Below are 19,117 nucleotides of genomic sequence, written 5' to 3'. Positions count from 1 at the left end.
CCTCAGCTGAGAAGCACAGAAAACCTACCTGGTGGCGGGAAGAGCTGAGCCACGGGGGCAAAACAAGAACCAAGTTTGACAGCACAATCCAGCCAGACGGCGTCTATGATGCACGAACCACCCTCAGGGAACCGTTGCACCTCTTTACATCACTTTTCAGCCGACACAGACGGAGAGCTTTGAAGTGACTGGCCGGGAGATCTCATGAGCTCTCCCAGCTCCGCGAAAAAAGGAGAAAATGTTACTGGATCCTTCACAAAGGAAGAAAAAAGCCGTGATTTTCCCCCAATGACCAGCGCCACAATCGCGGGAGTCACTTTGGACCGTGTTTCCTGTACTCCTCTTTGCCTTGATCTCAGCGCTCGCTCAGACGCTTCCCCGTGGACTCTTTCACTTGTGCGCACCACACAGACACCCCCTCCTCCTCCTCACTTGCTCTCTCTCCCCAGCTCTGTTTGACATCTTCCCATCCCAGACCTTTTCCCGATCCCTTCCAGGGTTTTACTTCTCCTCCCCTGTCCTCCTCTCAGCAGCTCCTCCTGCTGCAGCTTGTTGCACAGCCGTCGGACGCGGCTCCTCTCGTACTCAACGCCGCTCTCTCGCCGCCTCGCTCTCTTTTCCTCACCCACCTCTGCAGCTCGCTTTCTCACATTCTTACACTTTCACACACTCTGGCTCTCCAGCAACAGCAACACATATGCTGCAGGCTACAGCAGAACCTATGTCCTTGATACATATTAATAACAATTACCATCTCTATTTAGGCTACAAGTGACTACTTGCAATTGAAATATTCTATTAGTCACATTAATATTATTGAAGCGGAAAGTGGAAAGAAACCAAAGTCACACCTTTAACTAGAGGATACTCTATACATTATAAGGCAAAATAAAAACCCTTTCAACTTCAAAATGAGTTAAAATTTGACTAAACAAAGTAGTCTTCTAGCTTATAAATGTACCTTTTCAGAGATCTACAAATCATTTAAGTAATAATCATTTTTTGTTTCGTCCTCTAAATCTATTACGATTCTTTGATGCCTGATGACATTTCCTAATGAGTGCAACTAAAGAGGCAAATCACTAACGAGGAAAGAAAAAGGATTGATTGTTTTACCAATAACGATTAACAAACCAATAAAATAAAAGAAACCAGTAGCTTTTGTTCTGATATTAATATGGTGTATGAATGGCAAAAACATGCAAGAATCGCAAATATCAATGTCAGAATTGCATGAATGGGATTTTTCGAGTGTGCATGAGGTAAATGAAGAGGCACTCTGAGTAGAGCACCTCTCCAGCGTGAATGGCCATCGATGCAACTGCTGAACCGACATTGTCCAAATTAGGATGAAATATTTTTATTGCAAAATTGCCGGAAACGTTTGCTTTGAAGTGCGGATGCATCTGTTTGCTTTTGGCCAGTGGAACTAAACCCTTCGGTATGAACCAACAGCGGATGTGAGTAATGTCTCATTATAATGCTGTTAGGAGAATAGTGCATAAGAGCTACAGTCCCAAAGCTAAACAATCATCACTAAGGATAAAGCTCGTTCTGATGACAACACTAATATTACGTATTGCTGCTATGAGACATGAAGGGGTGTAATTAAGGACAATGATCAGCATACAACTGATGCTTACCAGCAGAGACAACTCAACATCAGGGTTTATTTTGTGCTACTTCCCAGATGAGGAAATGTGACACCTCAATTTAAAAAGAAGGTTTCCATGCTAAAACTGTAACATGACTAGAGTGTGAATAAAAGCCATATATTTATTTCTAAGAATAATTTAACATGCCGCAGAGAGCACACATAAGCGATGCCCACTGGCTGAAAGAGGGAATATTCCAGCATGGCTATCGCAGTAGAAAATGTAGAAAAAGACTCAGGCGCTAACAGCAATAATTCCAGGCGGGTGTTATTTTACCACAGTAGCTCCACACTGGCTACTTCCAGAGGCGACCTTCAGTGTCATTAAAACGGTCCTACTCTGTATTAAAAGGTCAAAAATGCTGAACTTTGAAATGTATCCAATTGCTAACAGCATTATTCCACCTTATATTCTAAAATCTCAACAGGAGTTTCTGGCATTTGAGAACGAGACACTGATATTTATCTGCCGCAGAGACCAGCCGAGCAGACACACAGATCCCACATCCTGCTGTTGACTGGAACTAATCTAATCTCTGGGAGCAATTAAAAGTTGACATATGTAATGAGATTGCAGATCATTTTTGCAAGATCCATTTTCCTCCAATACACAAAATCTCATGTAACCTGTTTAAATGAAATATGAGAAGAAAATATCCCCTCCTTTTCAATCCATACTTTTTCCATCTTTATTAAAAAAATGTTTCCCTCTTTCGTTTTACTCTTTTCGGACATCTTAAATTGAGCACTTAAACTGCAGTTTAGCTGTGAAACCGATTATAATTGAAATGCTTTAAGAGTTTTAAATATATGTTGCTAATCAAGCTGTGGGAGATTAAAGTAGGCCCTTGAAATGTACATTTCCTCCTCATAATTAAGAGGCAGGTGTGTTTAATACAGGGAGTGCAGAATTATTAGGCAAAAGAGTATTTTGACCACATCATCCTCTATATGCACGTTGTCTTACTCCAAGCTGTATAGGCTCGAAAGCCCACTACCAATTAAGCATATCAGGTGATGTGCATCTCTGTAATGAGAAGTGGTGTGGTCTCATGACATCAACACCCCGTATCAGGTATGCATAATTATTAGGCAACTTCCTTTCCTTTGGCAAAATGGGTCAGAAGAGGGACTTTACAGGCTCCGAAAAGTCAAAAATAGTGAGATATCTTGCAGAGGGATGCAGCACTCCTAAAATAGCCAAGCTTCTGAAGCATGATCAGCGAACAATCAAGCGTTTCCTTCAAAATAGTCAACAGGGTCGCAAGAAGCGTGTGGAAAAACCAAGGCGCAAAATAACTGCCCATGAACTGAGAAGAGTCAAGCGTGCAGCTGCCAAGATGCCACTTGCCACCAGTTTTGCCATATTTCAGAGCTGCAACATCACTGGAGTGCCCAAAAGCACAAGTGAGCAATACTCAGAGACATGGCCAAGGTAAGAAAGGCTAAAAAACGACCACCACTGAACAAGACACAAGCTGAAAAGTCAAGACTGGGCCAAGAAATATCTCAAGACTGATTTTTCTAGGGTTTTATGGACTGATGAAATGAGAGTGAGTCTTGATGGGCCGTGGCTGGATCGGCAAAGGGCAGACAGCTCCAGTCCGACTCAGACGCCAGCAAGGTGGAGGTGGGGTACTGATATGGGCTGGTATCATCAAAGATGAGCTTGTGGGGCCTTTTCATCCCTTTTTCGGGATGGATTAAAGCTCAACTCCCAGTCCTCCTGCCAGTTTCTGGAAGACACCTTCTTTAAGCAGTGGTACAGGAAGAAGTCTGCATCCTTCAAGAAAAACATGATTTTCATGCAGGACAATGTTCCATCACACGCATCCAAGTGCTCCACAGCCTGGCTGGCAAGAAAGGGCCTAAAAGAAGAAAAACTAATGACATGGCCTCCTTGTTCACCTGATCTGAACCCCACAGAGAACCTGTGGTCCCTCATCAAATGTGAGATTTCCAAGGAGGGAAAACAGTCCACCTCTCTGAACAGTGTCTGGGAGGCTGTGGTTGCTGCTGCACGCAATGTTGATCGGGAACAGATCAAAACACTCACAGAATCCATGGATGGCAGGCCTTTGAGTGTGTTTGCAAAGAAATGTGGCTATATTGGTCACTGATTTGTTTTTGAATGTCAGAAATGTATATTTGTGATTATTGAGCTGTTATATTGGTTTCCCTGGTGAAAATAAATAATTGAAATGGGTATATATTTGTTTTTTGTTAAGTTGCCTAATAATTATGCACAAAGTAATAGTCACCTGCACACAGATATCCTCCTAAAATAGCTAAAACTAAAAAAGCCCCACTCCAACTCCCAAAAATATTCAGCTTTGATATTAATGAGTCTTTTGGGTTCATTAAGAACATGGCTGTTGTTCAATAGTAAAATTAATCCTCAAAATTACAACTTGCCTAAAAATTCTGCACTCCCTGTATTTGGCTCTGAGGCCTGAGGTGTCATGTGGGACTGAAGTAAAAACCTTCATCACAACTGCAATAATTTCAAACGTCTTAAAAAAAAAAAAAAATCTTGCTTTTACAAAGTGACAGTCATTTTCCCCCATCAACCTAATTTCTTCCCATTTGTACAGTTTGCTCATTTCTCAACATTTGAGAAAAAGCCTGTGAATATCTCTTCGAATTCGTATCTGCGGGATCACGTCCTGGGTCTGGGTAACTATGACAACACCCTGAGGAGCTGGAGGAGCTGACTCCTGTGAGCCTCCATACCTACTCCTGCTGTTCATGTTCTCCCCCTACTGCCCTTTCTACCCCCCATCTTCTCATCTCCCTTCCCATAATCCTCTCTGGCTGCCCCTCATTCACTGTACATGGTACTGGGCATGTGCAGCGATGCATCTGGACAGGATGAGTCCCGGCCATGGGCAGGTTTATTGGGCCGCTACAGAAGGAAAACCTGGAGCTGCCAGCCTTCTATAAAACAGATAGTTTTAGAGCTGCCTTTGATTGAAGCACTTACATTTAAAGTAAAGATTTTCTCAGGCCTAATGGACAGAAATACTCTGAAGGCAGCACTTTGTAATCACTGCCATGACTCAACACAGGGAGAATGATTCTCTTAAGTGGCCTGTTGTTCCAAAATCAGCTAACTTAACCATTCAGCCGTTTCTTCGAGGCAACCTTGTTGATTTTTTATTTTTTTTAAAAAGTAATTTTAGGGTTAGTTTGAGTAAAACTGCACTCTCGTGTGGAGTGGTTACAGAGCTGAGATCTTCTTTTGTCAGATTAAACAAAATCTCCATGTTTTTCTGCCAAATGTTTAAAAATTGGAGTAATATCGATCATAAAGCCTCTGAAGCTCGTTAAGACACATCATTTCTCACGGGCATAAAAGAAATCATGTGGGTGTGATTTTTCTCAGCATCTGTCAGCAGAATTTGAAAAAACCCTGTTTTATTTGTTTGCTGTTTGCATTTTTTAAATCTTATTCGATTTTTTTTTTTAATTTTTCATGCTACTTGGCAAAATATTGACTAATCAGACAAATAATGAGAACAAGAAGGGTGTGATCTTATTAAATATTTAATTGTAGCTTACTTTTAGAAAGTAAGCTTTTTTTCGGGGGGGGGGGTATTTTTATATGTCGAGGGGATGAAAAACAGTTTCTGTTGACCTCATTTGAGTTTAATATGCTTTATTTGTCTGTTCCATTAAATTGCTCCAGTTCTGTCACACATGCATGAAACCAGAAACACAACTGACACCAAACAGATCCTTGAATTCTCAGAAAAGGAGACAAAGACACATTTATGAGACGTGGATGTGTTTAATCCTGCTTTGTTTAACCCATCTGGGTAGGCCTCTGACATGCGTGAGGACATCAAGCAGATCTGGACTTTTGTACTGATGTAACTCTGTCTCAGTCTTACCAGAGAACAGCAAGGTGAGAGGGAAAGGCAGAAAGTAGACGCCCGCTGAATCTGATGGGTTTAAGACCACGTCTCCTCCTCGTGCCACGTCAGGCATGTGCATGTGCCACATCAGATGATCTCTTCTAGGCACCACAATGGCCCCAGAAACCTTCCTGCTACTCAACGAACGCTTCACCAGGAGTTTAAACTCTTTGCACCACATTGTTTGTCAGTGCACACAGACCCTGAATGTAGCACCAGTTGTTGCAATGACACCCAAACCATAAATAAATACGGGGTAGTGTCTCCATAGAAATGTCACATTGTTGCCATGATACAACACTCGCAGCCTATTTTTGTCCATCTGATGCATCTGCTGACCAGTGGCGAACCTGCACCTTTCAGCTCAATCACTTTTTCTTTGTTATTGTGAGAGGAGACAGGCTAAATAATCCTAATGCTGCTAATCTTGCAGTTATTTATTCACACACCAAACACCCTCCTCGTCTGGGCAGTGAGGATGACAGCTGTCACATCTGCCTCAGAACTGATCATCACTGCTCAGATCACCAGATCCTACTGTGCCCAAAACAGTTGCGTTTGTTGCACCAATGCCCCAAAATCGTTTTGATGCATTCAATGGCCAAAGAGAGGCAGAGGCTAATGAGGAGGAAGCTGAAGAACTTCTGTCTATTTAGGCGTCTGACATGAGTGATGTGCTTTAGGTTCCTCCACAGGCTGTGATGAAGATCAAACGTTTATCAGAGCCAACTATTGTTGATCCGCTACGCTAATTCAGACTCCAGGACACTGAATCTACAAACTAACTGTATATTAACTGCACACGAGGTTGCCTGTCAAAAGAGAAAAAGTAAAGCAACTTTTTTCTCTCGACAGGCAACCTCATAAATCCTGACGCTCAGATATTCGCCTGCATGTCGAAAAGGCACCAGGGGTCTCCTTTCAGTGGCACTAGCCAGAAGGAGAGGCCCAGAAGAAAAATGTCAATGTTTTGGCATGATTTGAAATTCAACCAACCATACAGAGGGAGAGTGGAGAGAGAGAGAGAAAGAAAGAGAAAGCGAAAAGGATAGAATCAAAAGTGTGACTCTTTCTACCTCGAGGAGCTGTGATCTGACTTTGTTGTACGCTTTCAGCCAGCGGACTCTGGAGGGGGAGCAGGGCGGCGGGCCTTCTTCAAATAACCTGCAGAAACAATCTTATCAGTTCATCCTGAAGTGACTAAAGCCTGTAGCTGCACAACGTTTATGACTGGATTATTTAAATCCCTGGGAAACAAACAGCTATTTAGTGTCTCAACACCTCGTGTATGTTTTTTGCAATATTTTGACTAAACACAATTTTCACAATGATCACGTGAATCTTTATATCATACCAGGTTGAAGGCGGAGGTTTAGTGTCCAACACTGGTTCAGGCTGGATGACTGAAGAATCCCTAACATCTCTGTTGGAGTCAGGCTCTGGTCCAGGATGTGGTTCTTTCTCAAACTCTTCCTCCTGATGCTCTTGTTCCTCCCAAGTGGTCGGCTGGCTGTTGAGAGAAGGTCGGCGCTCACTTGGATCTCGGTGCTCTTCAGGTTCCGAGCTGAGCTGGGAGCTGGCCAGGCTGAGGTTGCCTGACGAATCAAAGTGACTGCTGTCTGGTGGACTGTAGGACATTAAGAGTTTATTTATTGGGGGCTTTTAATTTAGATAAAGAAGAAATTAATTTACTCACTGCGAAACTCAGGATAGTAACAAAGGGGGGGGGGGAACTAACAGGATGAGAAGTGGAATAAACTGAAGGAATGAAGCAGAATATTTGTTGCACGGACACATATTTCATAATATATTAAACGGAGGGTTGAACTCTTAATTTGAGTAACACATTCTTGGGACAAATATAAGCGGCTGAGTAATTGTACCATTAGCTTAGTGGACGACTGAAACTGCAGAGGCAAAGGGACTAAAGTGCGCCTTTTGTCTTGGATGTAGGCCACATAACATATCACGGCTCCTTTTATTTAAGTGTCCAGCCTGCCTCCACGGTGTTCACTGCCACACAGCCATAAATCTTGCAGCGTTTGGTTCAATTAAACTAATTCGCAAAGTCATAGAGCTATTCAGGGAATTTAGGTGCAGGAGTTCATTTACACCTATTTATATTTATATGGAAATAAAAAAAAACTCTTTTGGAAAATTGTTTCAGTGCCAGGGAAAGGAAAAATATAAAAAACCTGGAAAACTACTGGATTAATGTGCACACAAAACACTAAAGGTTGAAGGAAATGTTGGAGAGGTTCTAGACCATTATTGACATCAGCATGATAAATGAACAGGCCATTTATCATACAAATTGTACTAGCCTTTTGGCAGCCTCTTGTTTCAATAAATCCTTTGGCTGATCTCTGACTTCTGCATTCGTAGTGTCAGTCGTATTCTCGGCTTTCCCTGCTATATCACATGAAACAACTTTGGGTTGAGGTTTGTCCAAGGCTTCGGTAAGAGAACCTGAGAGAGAGGGGAGCCCAGACTGCGGCGACTGAGCTAAAGTATCACAACTTCCTGTCTTTGAAGTTTCTGTTGGTCCCTCTGTATCACTGCCATCTGCACTTTCAGTCCCTCCAGATCCTGGAGAAGGTTTCTCAGACTCTGGTTGGCAGGTTTCTTCTTTGTGTTCTGCCTGAGGTTGGACAGTGACTGCTGCAGGAGGGGATTCTGCTTTGGGAGGCTCATTGCTTCCAAAGATTGATCCAAGTTTCATGCCAAACATGGAAGAGGCAGTTGATTGTTCATCCTTTCCACTTGGTTTTTCATCCTGTAAAATACTAGCTGAAAGGTTTTTAAAGCCAGAAAAGAAACCACTGTCAGTCTGCTCAGGTTGTGATGACTTCACAGTAGATGAGGGAATGGCGGAGAAAAGGGAGCCAATTGACGGTGTTCCTTCAGTTGCTGCAGACATAAAGCCAAATTTAGGTGCGGTCAGGCTTGGTAATTCAAAGATTCCCTTGGTTTCATGAGCTTGTGGTGGATCTTTGTCAGGCACCGACGAACAAGGCATGTTTATGTTATCAGTGTGTGTTTTATCGTCTGGCTCCGCTTGGGTTTCACTTGGGGATTTTGTCAGGGAAGCTTCGTCTTCCTCAATTTTGTCTGCCTTTTCTGCCTCTTCTATTAATCCCTTTTCAGGAACACCCTGGTCTTGGATTATTTGAACATCACCCTGGGGTGATGAAGGTGTATTGTCTTTCTCTGTCTTCTCAGAGTCCTCAAAGGGTTTTCCAGGTTGAGTACTTTTCTCTGACTCAGATCGTTGATGTTCCTCACATTTTGTAGTTTCAGAGCCCTTAAATATACCAAATAGATCAGTGGTTATTGATTCAGTTGCAATGTTACTTGGAAGTCCAAAAAACGAGCTTTTCTGCTGTTGCTTTTGTTGTTGCTGGTGTTGTGAACGAGGAGTAGATGATGACCCAAAGATTGAGCCAGGTGAGCTTGAAAAAAATCCACCCATCGATGGCTGCCTGTTAGACACATTTGGGGTTGAAAACATAGACATAAAACCAGAAAATGGAGCTGGTTCAGGTGGCTTCTGTGGTCCTGGATGTCTTGGTCCAGGCATTCTTGGCCCAGGCATTCTTGGGACTCTCATTTGAGGTCCTCCAAAACCTGGTCCTGCCATTCTTTGCCCCGGCTGAGGTGGTCTGGCTCTTCCTTGCATAGGCTGTTGCTGTGGTTGATGAACAGCAGGTTCTGATGGTAAACCTTTCAGAGAACCTGGAATGGTTGTGATTTTTTCTGAATCAGGATCAACACTTTTCTTTTCATCTGAAATGAGCACATCAGAATTACTATCAGGTCTCATCAGTCCACAATCAGATTCTGTACTGGCTCCTTCCTGCTCCACTTTAGGCTCAGGAGGTTCTGTTGCAGGCTTGACAGGTGAGGTTTTCACTTCCACATCAGTTGTTTGTTCTGACTCTGAAACAGCTGTAACTGCATCTAACCCAGTTTCTGTAGAAGGCTTCTCTTCTGCGGCTCCTGCAGAGCTCTCTAAAGTAGAATCTTCAGGTTTCTCAGTATCTGTAATAGATCCTCGTTCGTCACCTACAACTTCTGAAGGGCTCTCAGTTAATTTTTCCATATCTCCACCTTCTGCCTGTCCTTGAGGCTCTTTGTTTGACTCAGCAAGAACCTCTGTCTGTTCTTCATTCAGAACTCTCAGAGCATCCTTGTTTTGCTGTCCTTCTAGACTCTCTTCCTGTGCTTCAGCAACAGTTGTCACCTCTTCAACTACAGATGCTTCTGGGCTCTTGTCTTTGCCAGTAACGTCAATAACAACTTGTGACCCTGGTGTTGAGTCCATTTTTTCGACTGCGCTTTGGGTGACAGCAGTCTCAGTTACATCGTCGGTCCTCTGGATTTCCAAAGTCTCAGATTTTGATATGGTATCATCTTTGCATGCATCTTCTTCTTCTCCCGGTATTTTGGACTGTGGTTGGAAGTCAGATTGTTCCTCATCCTTCACTGTTGCATCTACTTGTTCTTTCCCTGCTACTTGCTCTTTCTCTGGTGCAATAATGGTGACACTTTCCGATTCTGCTGCAGATGTTTCAATGGAATCATTTTCATTAGAAGTGAGATCTGGTTTTGCTGCCACTCCGGCGTTGCTCCCAAGATGGGAATCCTGACTCGATATTTCATTTGTTTTACCATTGTGCAACTTTGAATCTGTGCATGACTGGTCAATTTGACATTCCCTTTCGACTGATGATGAAGGCTCAGGTAATTTAGTATCAGTGAACTCATTGCCATGAGCCGCTGCTACCGTTGAAAGATCTGTTGTTTCCGGTGGTTTTTCTGATTGTCCTGAGGCAATCACCTTCTTCACAGGAACAGTTGTTTCGGGCTCTTTCATGGTTTCATCCTTGAGAGCTATACCAAAAAGGCTGAATGCAGTCTTGCCTTTATTGCTGTCAGTTCCTCCAACAAGTGAAAACACAGAGGCCCCTTTGAAAACATTGTCTGATTCAGGTGCCTTGGAGGGAGTGGGCTGTGCTTCTGATGACTGCTGATTTTGTCTGCCAAACATGGAGAAAACACTTTTTACAGTGGGCTCTTGGTCTTTGGGTGTGGGTGGACCTTTTGATCCAGGTGAGGTTGTAACTGGTCCACTCTGAGGCTGGGCACTTAAGCTTCCAAGCTTGGAAAACAAACCTACACCTGGTGTTTCTTTTTGTGAAGTTGAACCTGGGAGGATTGTCCCAAATATAGAGGAGCCAGATGAAGGTACCTTTGGTGTTGCACCTCCTCCAGATTGAACTTTAGAACTGTTTTGCTGCTGGGGTCCAGGCGTACCAGCACTAAACATTGAAAACAAACCTTTACCAGGGGGTTCTTTGGTTGGCAATCCTCTAGGTCGCACAGTGTCATTGGTTGAATCTCCGCCAAAGTTGGAACCACCAAACAAAGAGAATTTGCCTTTTGATTGGGTCTCTAGTGGCTCTCTAGGGGTGGGTGGTGGCGGCTGTTCTTTGGATATAGGTGAAGATGACACATTTGACCCAAACATCGAGAGAAACCCTGTGCCTGATGTGGCTTTTGCAGATGAGCCTGGAATAATACCACCTAGTATTGACAATCCAGCTTGGGGAGATGTTTGCTCTGTTTTTGCAGAAGAACCACTAAGCATGGAAAATAAGCCCCTTCCTGGTTGCTCTTCTGAATTTTCAGTCTCAGGTTGATTAACTTGGTCAACAGAACTTTTCTCTTTGGAGCTTTTGGTTATTTCTGTGGAAGGTTCCATAACAGTAGATTCAGACTTTGACAGTGCATCCTTCGAATCCTTAATGCTATCTGGTATTTTTCCATTCAACTCTGTTTTTAACTCATCAAGGGACTGAGCTTGTCCGGGCACTATCACATCAGAGGTCTTATTCTCATGGACTGGTTCTTTTGGAGGTTCAGAAACATCTGGAAAGGCCAGCTCTGAAATTATGTCCTTGTTGACATTGGAATCCAGTTCAGTGGTTTGCTCACTGCTGTCTTCAGTGATCTCGTCAATGGTGGTTGGACTTATCTTATTTGTGGTGAGCTCTGAATCAGCCTCATCCTTACGATCTGCAGTCACTGAAACTGCCATCTCTGTTGAGTCGATCTTGACCTGCTCTGAAATATTTAACACCCCTGTCTTAATGGTTTCTATATCCCCAGCATCACTTGTTATGTTTGACTGTGCAACAATACCAGAGGGTAAAGAATTTTTGCAATCAGAGGTCACTGTAATTTCATTGTTATCTTGTAAAGTACAGATATTTGGATCTTCTGGTTTGTCAAACTTGTGGTCACCTGTCTCTTCTTCTGGTGAAGAGGCTGTTGTGACAAAAATATGAGGTAGTCTAATAAAAGGTTGTGGCTCATTGGGGTCAAGAGGAGGTTTTTCTGAGGAATTAATGCCTATGTACATAGATCTGGGTGGAGTCATTTCTATTTTTGTTGAGGCAGCTACGATTTCGGGGGATGTCACCTGCTTGTCTTCCTCTACTCTGTGTAGCTGTGACATGCATGTTTGAGATGTAACGTCTAATGTCTTTTCGTTAGGTGCTACAGAACTATTTTTAGCAGCAGCAAGTGTCACAGTAACTGGTGATTTGGAGAAAGATTCAGGGGGTGGGAATTCATTACCAGATGTTGCTTGTTGAAGGCTTTCATTTAATGTCGACTGTGGTTGTTGAGAGTCTTGAGAAATATACGGAGAGTGGTATCCTTGCAGTGGTGTCCCAGAGCACGAGATGTCAGCTGGAAATGGTCTTTGTTCTTTGTGTGTATCGGTGACTGATGAGGGTCCTGGGGCCAACCCTACAGGATGATCTACTGATGGTGTGGATACGCATGTCTGTGAGCTACTACTGTCCTCCTGGTTACTAACTGATGCTGAAATGCAAGTCACAGAACTTGATTCAACAGGGGTTTTTTGGCATAATTCATCATTTTCAACAATGGAGGTTGCAGGGACATCAATTTCTTCACAGTGCTCAAGAGATGAGCTTGCAACAGATGTTTGAGGAGGAACTGTTGTATGTTCTAAAGCAGCAACTTCAGCTTTAATTTCAGTCCTCATATTCTGTGTGTCTTGGGGTGTCATTGCAACAGCTTTGGTAGTGCCTGGTGGATGTGCACTTAAACCACTAAATAATGAAACTAAACCTTTAACAGAGGTAGTATCTGCAGAGGCTGGCAACACCTCCGGTCCTTGTACTTTAGCTCCAGAAGTCTGTGTCACAGGCATTTGGGCATGGATTGCAGAGGACTGGGATGTAGGTACATGTCTTAACGCTGGTGAAAACTGATTCGAAGGCACAGAATTCTGGTGTAACGTGGGGGCATGACATTGCTGATATGTGACAGGGGCTGGATATGAATCGGGCTGTTTTGGTTGTTGAGAGTGTCCATTTGCGTTGCTCTGTACAGGCTGAGTACCAAAGGATGTTAGAGAAGGATCTGCTCGATGAGGTTGCTCAACAGTTGAGAGAGGCTGTGACTGTGGTGATGACACTGAATTAAATTTATTGTGCAGTTGCCAGGTAGAAGTGAGAGGTGGCACATGGTCATTCTTTGCCATTTCTTCATTATCAAATAGGGTTTCCTCTGTACTCCCATAGCTATCCACACTTGGCTGCTTAATTAAAATTTTGGGTTTAACATATGTGTCTTGTACATTTGTAGATTGTCTTTGTAACTTTGGGGCATTTGGCTGACATTTAGCACTGAATGAAGACATTCCAATTTCTACAGCTGGTGGCTTGCATCCTTGTTGTGCAAATGACCCCTGTGGCAATTGCACAGACATTTTGGATTCAGGATATCCAATGTGTGGCTGATTTATGGTGTTTAGAGGACTTGCTGATTCACCCTTCAGCATATCCTGTGAAGATTGTATTTTTTGACCAGACACCAAGAAGGAACCAATGGTCTTCATTGTCGGCGGGTTTACTACCGTTCCATGCATTCTGTAAGGCACACCGGGTTCACTATTTTGCAGTGTATTCCGACTACATAGAGATGGTGAAGACACGTTGGGAGAGGTGAGATCTGTTGCATCTTGAAGCTCAGTAACTGTGGATTTGATTTGGTCCACACTTAGGTCAACAATACCTTGCAATGGCTTCATTATTGATTCGTTTCTAGTTAACTTTCGTTCACACCATTCTTTCTTTGCTTTGTCATGAGTGAAATCCATGGGCTGTCCATCCACGTGTTCACTTTTAGTAAAGGGAATATTTACTGTATCTAAACTGTCTTTTGAGAAGTTTACAGGCTTGCCGCGTTGGTATATGTCGCCGTTGGCTGCCACTGAGGGAGAAAAGCCATCTTTGGGTTGGTGGGTTGATATCTGTCCATTCATCGTCTCAGTTATCCCTCCACTCAAGGATTGTCTTCTGCATTCAAAAGCCCATTGATCCACTCTAGTGTTCTTGATATTGGCTGCAACTGTTTCATTTTGCTCCACCATTTCTTCCAATTCAGCCATTGCCTGCTGCCTGTCTTTGGGGGGATGTGCTTCTACGATAAGAGGAAGACCAGCAGAATCAGCCAAGCTTGGTCGTCTTGTCCGAACCAGTGATACTGGATCAGAGTAGTCAAGTTCGGGCTGTGGTTTGTATACTCTTGTTGACATATCTATTGTGCCTTTAACAGAATTTGCTGGGGCTGTAGAGAGTGAACTTTGGAGACTGGATTGTGCTATTCCTCTCATCTCACCCTGACCAAGGAACTGTTTTTCATTGGAGCTGGTAATTGGGTGATGAACAACAGGGGCAATTTTTGCATCAAATGAAGGTGGTTTTTGCATATGAATTGAGTCTTGGAATCCTGTTTTTGCTTTTGATTCAATCACCAAGGAAACACCAGCAGACTCTTGACCATGAAGAGCTTGCTCAGTTTGCTTATTAACAAGTGCAATTACCTCATTTTGGGAGGTCACATGCTCTGATAATACTTCTACTGCACATTGCTGTGGCCTTGGTGACATATCCAGTGCTGCAGTGATAACAGGCTGAGTTGATGCTGACATGTGATGCCCCTGAACGATGACTGATGGGTGATGCGGTGAGTGAGTTGACATGGGTTTAACACAAGGTTTGCTTTGCTGAAATTGGTGTAAAACAGATTCTGGAGGCAACTGATCTTGATGCTTTTGTTGCATATTTGCAGGAGCACTGCTTTTGACCTGGCTGTGAGGTTCTTGAGCAGGTAAATCTACAATTAATGGTACGCCGGCATTATTTTTCAGAGCAGTCTTAGATGGCTTGCTTTTGATGAGCGGTATGACTTCATTATGAGTGTCATCTGCTTTTACTTCTGGAATTATATCCTTCAGGCTGACGTTAGATTTGCATGTCATATCCAATGTGGCAATAATTATGCTTGTTGGTGCTGCAATTTTCTGCTGTGATAGTGAAGACTGGCCTGAAAGGGATTCTTGTCTCATTATCTTTGCCCTAACGCGAGAAGATGGAATCTCCCCATTAATATCAGGACATTTAACCATCTTACTTGAATAGTCTTCACCCTGTGTTGAATCTGGATACTTGGTTGTGTCTATCTGAATCTCTGTTGATTTCACTTTATATGACAAGTCAAGGGATTCATTAGGACAAGAAATGGTGTCAGCCTTTTCAAAAGATACTGCCTTTTTCTTTGTCAATGCCAGAACGTCAGACAGAGGATCCTTCAATGGTACAACAACTTGTGGAACCTCCTGGTTGGTTTTCTTGGTTGACATATCCAATATAGCTTTAACTGAGTTTGCTGGTGCCGTCTCTTTAAGATGCTGCATTTGTCCACTAACTGTAAAGCAAAGACTCTGAGTTTGAATATTCATTGAAGGACCTTGCTTCATTTCCTGGTGCTGTAATATTTGAGACTTAATTTGTGCTCCGACCACAGGGCGCGCAAGTGGCGAGGTACCTACAGGTGACAGAGGTGCAGTTTTAGATAATTTCAGATTGTCATTCATGGTTGATGCTTTGCTGTATATATGAGCGGTGGAAGAACTTATTGTTGTTGAAATCATTATACCAGTGTCAGATATCTTTGATACTCTTCCAGATGATGTAGCAGATGGTTTGGATGCCTTTTCTGTTTCACCTTTGGTGGTGGTGGTGGTGGTGGTGACATTAGTTTGGACTGTCACAGCAGTTGAGGTCCTCAGTGACACATGCATTTTTTGGCTTGGCCTTTCAGAAGAGATATCTGGGTCGGTCGGTCGGGCCTGTGATGGCTTTTGTTGATTAAGTGGTACACATTTAGTTTGAGAAGGTGCTGTTAGAATTGTATACATGTCCATTGTGGGGTTTTCTAAATGAGGTAATTCAACATCTTCCTCATTCTTTTGAGTAAGATCGACAGCAACTGTGGCCGCATCAGTTAGTTTCACATTTGCCTCAGCGTCCTTCACTTGTTTTTCCTTTAATCTTTTCAACTTGTATTTTGTAAAGTCGACTACTTCGTCATCTTTCTTTGTGCATTCTGTATTCGTATTTGCTGCACCTCCCTGTTTGATCGTTTCTTTTTTAGTAACTGTGGTGGAAAAATCCAGAACTTTATTGACACTCGGAGATCCAATGGGAGTGCCAAAGTTGCTGTTTTTTTTGTAAAGGTGGGCTTCATTTGATGAAACAGAGTTGGCGTTCAGTATATGTAACTGGGGTCTACATTCCTGAGGAGATTTTTGTTGCTGGTTGTGGTCTATTTTACTCATGACACTCATCTCTGTGACTGTAGTCTTACTTGCTTGTTCTCTATTTTTCTCTGCCTGAGATGGTTGCTTCACAAGCCGAGGTCTTTGCGCAGAAAGGGAAGGCACAGTAGTAGAAATTACAGGTGAGCTCTTGATAGTCCCATGTGATGCAGAAGAAGTCTGAGTAACAGCTGGCATTGTGGGTAATTTTCTTCCCATCTGTACAGAGCCAGAGGATTTTGAAGCTGATGGTACTCTGGCAGTATCAGAAGATTTGTTGGACACTGATGGTGATGTAGAAGGTCTTGTGGATGACAAGTTATCAGATTTATTTATACCTGTGGTTCCTTTAATAGGTGACAACGTTGATGTTGGCTTTTGCGTTAGTTTGTCTGCCGGCTCATGATCAACATGTGCAATCCTGATTTCAGGAATTGGGTGACGTCTATTTGACGACATTTGTACCAAACGACCATTTGAAAGAGATGTCGATGGTGATGTGTGCACATCTTTTAACTGCTGATTTTTCCAGTATGGCCCTCCATGCCCTTCTTTCAAGGACTTTAAAGTAAGATCCGACGCCTCAATGGGCTCCTCCTGGCAGCAATAATTACTTTTGACTGATTCCACATTAATCTTTTTAAGCTTGTATACACTGAAGTCTACAGGGTGATCTGGAGAAGACATGGATTCTTGAAACATTTGGGAGAAGCTGTCGAAATTCATATTCATTATTTTTTCACCTTTATGAAGTGCAGAAGTAAGGTTCATGGGTGCTTGTAAAGGTGCTTGTAAACTGTCTCCTGGAACCCAGAAGTCTTCACTGCATAGGGGAATTTTAAAACCACAAAGGGTTAATTTGTCCCTTTCTTTCTGTTTTAGAATATTAGCAACATTTTCAGTTATATTTCCTAGAGCTTGGACATCCTCTGGTGCAGCACAAGAATAAAGGTGTCTACCTGCTCTGTCAGTTAAAAGGGAGTAAATATATTCTTCATCTGTATAAACATAATATCCACAGTCGCCAACCTCAGCTGGCCACCATAACCCTTGCTCCAAAAGGGACAGCCATTGTTGGTACCATTCAGCATCCTGACAGGCCATTAAATCATCCTCATCTCCTGTGGCCCCCGCAGACCTGCTTAAATCCATTGCACCACGTGTTAAGTCCATTGGACCCATTTTTTTGGAAAGTTGCTTTAAAAACTCCGTTGCTGATTTCAAGTTGAAGCCTTCAACTGTCAGATCACTTCCCGCACCACTTCTATTCACAATTTTGTTGAATTCCTGTGTACTGCATTCCGTAAGTGACTGGCATCTACTTAATCGCATCTTTGGTTTTTCCATGGAGAGATTAAGAGGTGTGCCCCGAACTATCCACGTTTTTTTATTCCTATCCAGATCATCTAAATAGTCACAGCTACTCCAGTGTTTCTTGTCCCTGCAGCTCATGTCAAACAAAACAAGATCTTCATTTGGTTCAAGGAAACGGTTTCTACTTTCAAACAGGTCCTTTGCAGCATCCTTCCATGGATGTGAAGGTATATGGAAGTCACTGATGTCCATTTCTATAGGATTTAACCTCATATGAGTTTCCAGCTCGTGTTCTCTGGCTGTTGGTGGTACAAATCCTTGGCATGTTTTGGGGCGCTCCTGAACCTGATTGGCAAAGGCTTCTGCAAGAGCATAATCGTTGAGTTGGTGCCACAGAAGGGCTTCTATCAGACATTGGTGCTCATAGAGTTCTGGTGGAATAACACCGTGTTCTGTAAAATTATATAAAAGATCCTTGTAACCATACTCATGTTCTGTCCCATACAAAAGCCGTTCAATTTCCTCAAGATAACGTTGGGTTGGGGAAATTGTCGCTTCTTGTAATACTTGAGCTTGCAGAGCCTCTCTGTCATTAACAACTGTGGTGGCTGAAGTTGTACTTGAAACAGTATCCTCCTTACTCTTTGGTAGTAAACGATCCAAAACACCGTTTTGTGTTTCTTTGCCAGGTGTTAAAGCGCGACTGTCGCTCACACCTGTTTTGAAAAGGCTAGACAATAAACTAGGAGATGTACCACTTTCACTGGTCTTTGGCTCTTCCTTCTCAGGTTGAGGAGCAGGTGTTTGACTCGTCTTTGAGGACACTTCATCCTTGACATTAAAAAGGCCAGAAAGGAAACTTTTTTGAGTTGAATCTTTTCCATCTTTTTCTGTGACACTGTCACAACCAGAATGCATTTCTACTGGTTTGGTCCTCTGAATCTGTGGTCTCCCCTGTCCTGCACGAGGCTGATGTTGCTGCTGGGCAGCCTGATCAGAGTTGGAAGACTGGTCTACAGAAGCTGATATTTTATTCATCAGGCCAGATAAAATGCCCCCTGATTCAGACTGTTCTGGAGTCTTTCCTGAATTCATGGATGGTTTACTTGTACCAGGCAGATGTTGTTGTGGTTCCTGTGGGGCATTTTCACCAGATGCAAGCTTCATAATTCCTGAAAACAAGCCTCCACTTTGATTAGGCTGCTTGGTTGTTGTGTGTTGAGGACTTGCCACTTTGCCAGACTGTGTCTGGGTTGGTTGAGGGGATGTTTGACCAAACAGACCGGACAGGAATCCCCCTTGCTGATTAGCTTGAGATGACTCTTCCCTGGGTCCAACACTGTCTGATTTATTCTGTTGTTGTACACTAGTCTGTGGCGTAGACTGTTGGGGTGGATTGTCCGTAGATGTTAATTTATTAAAAAGCCCTGATAAAAGACCTCCCTGCTGCTGTGGTTCTGGTTGAGAGGTTGCAGATTGCGGAGGTATCTGATTTTGTCTCCGTAGAGGCTGTCTGATAGCTTGCTGGGGTTG

General features: G+C 43.1%; 1 protein-coding gene across 1 annotated transcript in view; it reads right to left on the bottom strand.

Annotated features, from left to right (window-relative positions):
* LOC130525323 (protein unc-13 homolog B-like) overlaps positions 1-19,117 on the bottom strand; it is a 78,470-nt gene that overhangs the window by 37,922 nt on the left and 21,431 nt on the right. The window contains 2 exon segments of the mRNA XM_057031961.1: positions 6,648-6,735; positions 6,926-7,198. Of these exon segments, the coding sequence (XP_056887941.1) occupies positions 6,648-6,735; positions 6,926-7,198 (361 nt within the window).

The sequence above is a fragment of the Takifugu flavidus genome, chromosome 5 (assembly GCF_003711565.1).
Source record: "Takifugu flavidus isolate HTHZ2018 chromosome 5, ASM371156v2, whole genome shotgun sequence".
Classification (NCBI taxonomy): domain Eukaryota; kingdom Metazoa; phylum Chordata; class Actinopteri; order Tetraodontiformes; family Tetraodontidae; genus Takifugu; species Takifugu flavidus.
The sequence above is the reverse complement of the archived record's forward strand: the minus strand, read 5'-3'. Positions and strand labels throughout refer to the sequence as shown.